The sequence below is a fragment of the Clarias gariepinus genome, chromosome 1 (assembly GCF_024256425.1).
Source record: "Clarias gariepinus isolate MV-2021 ecotype Netherlands chromosome 1, CGAR_prim_01v2, whole genome shotgun sequence".
Classification (NCBI taxonomy): domain Eukaryota; kingdom Metazoa; phylum Chordata; class Actinopteri; order Siluriformes; family Clariidae; genus Clarias; species Clarias gariepinus.
In genome coordinates this window covers 37,228,445-37,237,075 of record NC_071100.1, presented here as the reverse complement: position 1 = coordinate 37,237,075, position 8,631 = coordinate 37,228,445, and the positions used below count along the sequence as shown (strand labels likewise).

At 37.9% G+C, this 8,631-nt stretch overlaps 1 protein-coding gene across 1 annotated transcript; it reads left to right on the top strand.

Moving 5' to 3' along the window:
* Positions 1-571: 571 nt before the first annotated feature.
* On the top strand, positions 572-2,737 carry LOC128531687 (MAD2L1-binding protein-like). Its single transcript, XM_053505763.1, has 3 exons — positions 572-709; positions 1,808-2,070; positions 2,207-2,737. Exons 1-3 carry the CDS (start codon positions 628-630, stop codon positions 2,735-2,737), a joined length of 876 nt encoding a protein of 291 aa, XP_053361738.1. The 5' UTR covers positions 572-627.
* Positions 2,738-8,631: the final 5,894 nt, after the last annotated feature.

The following is an 8,631-nucleotide window of genomic DNA, read 5'->3' as shown; positions in this document are numbered from 1 at the left end:
CTTGATATGCAATTTTATATTTGACAACAGTGCAAATAATAGTAATTGTGCAAAAAAAAAAAAAACTTTGTAATTGTGCCAGGAACAGCATGAAAGTTACTTCCAACAGAAACCATGCAAAGTTTTTTGCCCAATTATTCACTTTCATGCTGTTCTTGGCATCTGTTCTTGAGTTTTTTCCCACATTGTCAGAGAAAAATGAAAGCTTCTCAGTAGTTGATCAGTCAGGACATGTCAATCAGCACATCCTTCAACAGCACTTGGACTGGGATCAGACAAAATTATGTAATTATATATATGATTATTTAAAGTAAAAACTGTCTCATTATTAAAAACTACAAATAGTTCATATTGATCATTAACAATAAATACAAAGATTTTATACGGTAAGCCTGCATAAGTAGCGGCTGGTCAATAGAGGGCGCTCGAGTGCTCGGGGAGTCATGACAGGTTGCCATGGTGACGGCAGTTACGCATCAAGTTTATTTTTCAAATTCGAACTGACGCTGTGACGCGATATATGAAGCCGAGTTTACTCTGGGATCATTATTTCTGCTGAGATTTACACTGCGATCACTCTTACTCCGATTTTCTCTGTGATTATTTCTAACGATAATTGCAGCCGAGATGAGCTTCTGCATGAGGAGAGACGCCCCGCGACTCCGGCAGGAGGAGGAGTTTCAGACCGGAGAGGAGTTCATTACCACCGGTGAGTTAATTACCGACGTTAGTTTGTCGTCTCTCTAGCACAAACAGCGTTAAAACAGGAAACTAATCCGGAAAATAAAAAGTATTGAAACTAGTGGGTAGAAATGAAACTCTGGCTAATGCTTTAAGATAATGAGCACGGCTAGTTAGCGTTTCATGTTACTTTAGTTAAAACAAAGAGCTAGGTTTCTAAAAGGTAACTAAAGTCACAGATACACTGTGCAGAAACATTAGCTAAGCTAACTAGCCTACAACATTAGCACACTGTTGGGTTTAAGTAACTAGTGAGTGTTATTCATTTGTTTATTTTTAAATATTGTAACCTGGATGCAAAACAAAAAACAATCCAGAAAACAACAACAACAGTGTTAAAGTCAGGACAAATGCCTCCAGTCACATTCAGTGTTTTATTTATTATTTATTTATTAATCTACAAAGTTCAACTGTGACTGTAAACTGAATAGGAAAAAATTTGTGTTAAAATGTGAGTACATTACTATGTGGTGAGGATGTCATCAGAATGTGCAATGAAAAGCTCAGTGTCCTCGTCTAGCGACACTTTTTTTTTTAGCTATTTAAATGCAGACAGTGCCATTCATCAGACTAGACTGTTGTGTATTCCGACTGTCTTAGAGGCCACAGTGAGATAAAATGTCTCAACTATTGAGAATGGCGCAAGTGCCCTGCAAGTCATGCAACAACCAATCAGCTTTACACTTTCTGTCTTCCTGCATTAGCGTGTGAAATGTTGCTCTGTTTTCTTCGTACTCGAAGGAAGGGAAGCACCCAAAAATGTTTTTTTTTCCCGCCTCCCCCTTTTAGAGTGTCATCTAAATATAAAGTTATAATATATAATAAATATAAAGTACAGTAGCTCATTAGGCCTTTGCTATAACACATTTATCCCCAGAATTTTATGCCTCTAGACTTCTATGGTTTAAAAAAAAGGGTTAGAAAAATATCAGTGGTATCAGTATTGAAACAAACAAAAAAAAAACAGGATGAAGAAAGTTTAGTTCTTTTTCTCTATGTGAAAAGTAATAGCTACTTTAAGCATACCAAATATTTAAACTAAATGAAATGTGTTTCTGCCCTGAAGGTGTTCACATGACGGGACAGCACGAGTCTGACTGTAGCAAAGTGTCTGGACAGCAGTCTGTGTGCGAGGATGATGAAGACATGGTGAGGAGATCCCAGAAGGAGGACCACGTGGACGTTGTATTTCCAGGGACCGTAATGCACTATAGCTGTTGCACCTTCGTCTGTGAGCTTCTGAAGTGTGTCCTGTACCAGACACAACAGCTGCCCATGACCTATGACGAGATGGTCGTCTTCCAAAATCAGCAACTCGAAACCACACAGGTGCAAGAACAGCAGAACACAAAGACTTTAACGCAGAAAATAAATCAAACAGTACTGTATAATCAGTGTTTAGGTTTAATGTGCAAATATTATTTATATGATTACTGAGAAAATGACTACTATTCTCTGCCCACAGCTGGAGGAAGGCGATTTTAAGAAACCCATCAAGTCATCAGGAGACTCAACTTGGCAGCGGTGCCAGCGGACACTGCAAGTTCTGGACGAGGTGCTTGAACACCTGGAGGAGCTGTTCTCCCTCAGTTATGTCCCCCGTGTGCTCTTCATCCTCGGAAGCTCTGGAATTCTTCCCACAGAGGTGTACGAGGTCAACATGGAGGCTTTGGTGCTGAAAGGCAGCGACCACAGTTTGGAGACATCCCTGTGTTTGAGGCAGCTGTTTCGCACCCTTTTCACGGAGGACCTGTTTTCTGAAGTTAAGACAGTGCGCCTCATGGGCACCACGGTCATGGCGCTTGCCCATCGCAACTGTGGTGTGGAATGGTTTAAGCCCAAAGTTGACTTCAGGCTCCCCACGAAGGTGAAGAGAAAGGCGATAGTCTTATCCAGTGGTGGGTCTGGAAGTGGCCAGAGAAAGCCTGACACTAGAGACTTAGATAATTATATATGGTTTCAAACACCTGTAACTATTAAGGGTTTTTGTAAATAAAATGGGAATAAAATCAGGTCCTCAATTATCTAGCGCACTTGGAGTATATGGAAGTACAACAGTGCCAACATTTGCAAAATTTAATGGAAAAGTCTTGGTCTTAGTAAATTGCTGTTCAAAAATGTATTGAATTGTTAAAAATATTGAAAAGTACTAATATAGGGAATTTTATTATTTTTTAAATTATATTTGAGCTGTAATCGTAGAAATTAAAACAAGGTTTGAAATATTTTATTTTATGTGTAATGAATTTAGATATTCAAGTTTTATTTTTTATGTTACAGAAAAAATATATTTTAATTTATTAATAAAGATATATTTTATATATTAATAAAGATGCAGTATTCATTTCTCACTTAATGCTGATAGATAGATAGATAGATAGATAGATAGATAGATAGATAGATAGATAGATAGATAGATACTTAATTGATCCTGAAGAAAACTCCACATATCCAGTCACAGCAATAGAGACAATAACACAAAGAAAGGTTGTAGATGTGATGACACACTGTATATGTCATCACAAAAAGGAATTAATGAGTGAAATAAAGTTAATTGCGGTACAACCTTGATGTGCACCAGCAAACAACAGTGCAAACAGAAGTAATTGTCCGAGGAACAGCATAAAAGTGGCCGTTTCTTGTACAATTACTAAGTTCTTACTAAGTGCTAAACAAAATATTATGTTTTTTGTTCAGCATTTTTCAAAAAAAATATAAACTCATCAGTAGTTGATCAGTCAGGACATTCATTCATCCTCCAACAGTGCTTGGACTGGGATTAAATTAAGTCATCGGACCCTGTCCGCCTTAAATTAGGGACACAATAATGTATAATACAGTGTAATAAAGTGTATGTTTCCTATTTTAAAATAAAATTGTGTTATATAGTTTTCTTACTCTATCTGAAGATAAGATAAGGCCGGCTTACAGGCACCTGTTCAGAATTAGCGAGTTCACGTTCAGTCCTATGAGCACGGAAAAGCGAGACTCTTCTGCCAGTGTACGTCACGTTCCCCGTGCGGTGAGAATGTTATGATTCAAATGTGCAAAGAAAAGCTCAGTGTCGACGTATAGTGACCACACCGTTTTTTTGTGCATTTTGACTGTCTTAGGGGCCACGTGTCTCATCTTTTGCATGCTCAATTGTGTTATTTTGTGTTATCTTGTCTACAAATAAATTTAGTACTAGAGCTTAATACATGGGATTTTTAGTGCTGGAAATCTATTTAAATTACAAACGTAAATAAAAAAAACTGTTATTTGCTTAACACGAACCATTCCAGACCTTTGACCTTGACTAGAAATCAGACTCAGACCTTTTAATTCAATTCAATGTTACTGTCATTATTATAAATACAGAGTATAAATAACAACAAGATATCATTAGAGCATCATCTTCCCGGCATGCACACTCTCTATAGCACGATCATCTCCCAGGTCTTGATATTTAGGGTAAGGTTGTGGGTATCACACCAAGCTGCCAGATGTTCCACCTCCATTCTGTACGAGGACTTATCGTTGTAAGTGATGAGGCCTAACACTGTGATGTCATTTGCAAATTTTATGATGTAGTTAGAAGGAATTATTCACAATTCCACTGTCTAAAGTTATATCAGATCACTATTTTGTCTCAATTAAAGTGTGTTATAGTGATAATGTATGCGCAGCACCACGCTACCGTACTAAATGTACATTCACATTAAATACCACGCAGAGCTTTACCAGTAATCTCCCAGAGTTATCAAGTTTGATTGCATCACCGTCTGACCCCACACAACTCGATCGGGCGACTGAATATTTAGAGTCGACGTTCCGTTATACCTTAGATAATGTCTTCTTTACCAAATAGATAATGTAGCTCCAGTTAAAAGAAAAATTATAAGAGATAAGAATCTCGCTTCCTGGTATAACGACCACACGCGTATTTTAAAACTAAAAGCTCGGAAATTAGAACGTAAATGGTGTCAAACTAAATTGTTAGTATTTCAAATAGCATGGAAAGAGAGCATCCTGAATTATACTGTAGAAAAGCTCTTTGTGTAGCAAGATCAACATAGCTCTCCACTCTTATAGAAAATAACAAAAATAATCCTAGATTCTTATTTAATACTGTAGCCAAATTAACTAGAAATAAGACCACCTCAGAAATCTTCGCAACAACGTCGTGCAATAGTGACGACTTTATTAACTTTTTTAATAATAAAATTGCAAATAAGGCAAAAATTGAGACTTTGAAACGGACAATGCAATTGATGCAGATATTACACTAACTATGTCAGATTGGAACCTAGAATACTTTACTCTTCTTGAAGAGAATAAATGTATATTAGATCCTGTACCGACACATTTTCTTAAACAGAGTACCAGCAATAACAGAACTCCTGTTGAGAACAGTTAACTCCTCACTCAGCATTGGGTATGTTCCAAAATCTTTAAAATTAGCAGTTATTAAACCAATTATTAAGAAACCTGACCTCGACCCCTGTCAGCTGTCCAATTACAGGCCAATATCAAACCTCCCCTTCATCTTTAAGATTCTCAAAAAGATAGTAGCGGAGCAGCTATGCTCATATCTACATAGAAATGGCATACATGAACTGTATCAGTCAGGATTCACATCTCAGCACAGCACAGAAACAGCACTCGTTACAGTAGTAAAGGACCTTCTATTGGCCTCTGATCAGGGTTGTGTAACTATGCTTGTACTCGACCTCAGTGCAGCGTTTGTGTGCAAACAGCAACAGTAAAAGACCTATGTTTTAGTGTGATTATAGATTCCAGCCTTTCATTTAAAGCACATGTAGATAATATTACCAGAATAGCATTCTTTCACCTCATAAATATTGCCAGGATAAGAAATATACTGTCACTAAACGATGCAGAAAAACTAGTTCATGCTTTTATCACCTTTAGGTTGGACTATTGTAACGCCTTACTGTCTGGTTGTTCAACTAGGTGCATAAACAAGCTTCAGCTAGTCCAGAATGCAGCAGCGAGAGTCCTTACTAAACCCAGAAGATTCAAGCACATCACACCACCTTATCTTCACTTCATTGGCTTCCATTGAAATTTCGCATTGATTTTAAAATACTACTCTTGACGTATAAAGCATTAAATGGTCTTGCGCCACAGTATCTGAGCGAACTGCTAGTCTCCTACAATCCGCCACGCCTACCTCGATCAAAAGATGCAGGCTGCTTGTCAGTACCGCATACTGTATTATGAAAACTACAGCTGGGGGCAGAGCTTTTTCTTACAAAGCCCCAAAATTATGGAATTGTCTTCCAATCAATGTTCGGGACTCAGACACAGTCTCAGTGTTTAAGTCCAGGCTAAAAACCTATTTATTTAGCCAAGCATTTTTATAAATAGATTTGTTTTGGGTAAAGGGGCAGATCTGGGGGACTCATGGACGTAGAGTATTAGGTAAACTGGTATGTTTAGATGCTGCCCCAGATTTCCCACTCTCATTGATCACTCAGGTTTGTTGACGGTGAAGTGATTGTTTGCTTTACATCACAGGGAGCCCTCGTGCCTGTTAGACCCAATTCCAACCAGATTTTTAAAAGAAGTGATGCATACGGTTGGAGAGCCATTTCTAAACATTATTAATTCCTCATTATATCTTGGTCACATCCCTAAACCTTTAAAGTTCGCAGTTATTAAGCTGCTCCTTTAAAAAACTAATTTGGAAGCGAATGAAATAACAAGTTATAGACCGATTTCAAACCCTCCTGTTATATCAAAAATATTAGAAAAAGTAGTATCAGCTCAAATATGCACATTCTTGCAGGAAAACAACATCCTTGAAGAATTTCAGTCAGGTTTCAGGCCCCATCATAGTACAGAAACTGCACTAGTTAAGATTGCAAACGACTTGTTTTTAGCTTCGGACCAAGGCTGCATCTCAATACTAGTCTTACTTGATCTTAGTGCTGCATTCGACACTATAGATCATAATATTCTCATAGATCGCATACGAAATCACATAGGTATGCAGGGACAGCAATTAAAATGGTTTAGATCATACCTGTCTGATCGATACTATTTTGTAGATCTAAATGGAGAGCTGTCTGGTGTAATGCCAGTGAAATATGGGATCCCACAAGGGGCAGTTTTAGGACCTCTGCTGTTCTCAATATACATGCTTCCCTTGGGTAACATCATTAGAAGGCATGGGATTAGTTTCCATTGTTATGCTGATGATACCCAATTATATATCGCAACAAAACCAGACGAAATACCTAAGTTGTCTAGATTAACTAAGTGTGTCCAGGACATAAAAGATTGGATGACCAATAACTTTCTTTTACTAAATTCAGATAAGACAGAGATATTACTCATCGACCCAAAAACCAGCTCACAACAGCTTTCACAATTCAGCCTGCATTTAGAAGGATGTACAGTTACTACTAGCTCAACAGTAAAAGACCTGGGCATAATATTAGACAGTAACTTGTCCTTTGAAAATCATATTTCCAATTTCACAAAAACAGCCTTTTTCCATCTTAGAAATATTGCCAAGCTTAGGAGCATCTTATCTGTATCTGATGCAGAAAAGCTGGTTCATGAATTCATGACCTCCAGACTGGACTATTGTAATGCATTACTAGGTGGTTGTCCTGCATCCTCAATAAACAAGCTTCAGTTAGTCCAAAATGCAGCCGCCAGGGTTCTCACTAGATCCAGAAAATATGATTATATAACCCCAATATTATCATCCCTGCACTGGCTACCTGTTCAGTTTAGAATTAATTACAAAATAGTATTACTGACTTTACAAGGCATTAAATGGTTTAGCACCCACATATCCAGCCAGTCTTCTGATACGCTATAATCCAGCACGCTCCTTAAGATCACAAAACTCCGGACTTCTGGTAATTCCCAGAAATTCAAAATCTACAAAAGGGGGTAGGGCTTTTTCATATTTAGCTCCAAAGCTTTGGAATAGCCTTCCAGACAGTGTTCGGGGCTCAAACACAGTTTCCCAGGTTAAAAGTAGACTCAAGACGCATCTCTTTAATCTGGCATACGCATAACTCATCCCATAACCTCATACTCCAGTACATCTATCCTAAATGGCAACTACGCCAATTCTCTTTATCTGTTCTGTATTTTTCTACCCATTCCAAGGCATCTGGAGATTGTACAAGCTTCAGTAGACAAAGGCCAACCCTGCGAGGTTCCTGAGGCATCCAGAGAAGGACCAGCTCCAGCTGGATTAAACCTACTGACTCATCCCTATGCTGAACTGGACTTCATGTTAATTGAGTTAATAAATAAAGAATTTCTGTTATATTGAACTTTCAGCTGCATAACACACATGATGTTATATCATCTCTATCTGTTATCACCCAATTGAGGATGGGTTCCCTGTTGAGTCTGGTTCCTCTCAAGGTTTCTTCCTATTACCATCTCAGGGAGTTTTTCCTTGCCACTGTCGCCCGCGGCTTGCTCACCAAGGAAGATCTGCTCATCTTGATTCACGCACACTTACATTCCATACATACTTAAATAATTCTTTTGATTATGTGAAGATGTTTTGCGACAATGACAATTGTTAAAAGCGCTATACAAATAAAATTTGTATTTGTAATTATGTAAAAGTTTGTGTAACATGCTTTTGATCTAACCTAGGGTTAGATAAAAAATTATGTCTCATAAAAATGCTGATGTGGTCAAGACAGAATCGAAGTTTGACACTGATGCACTAATGCACTGCTCGGGCCAAGAGTCCCTGAACCCTGTGTATCCATTGAGCCTTTAACTGTTAAATTAATGAAGCAATTAATGAATATCAGTTAAAATGATTGGCTCGACTAAGTACTGTACATACACTGACCAGCCATAATATTAACGCTAACTATCAATTATATCCCAATAAACTGT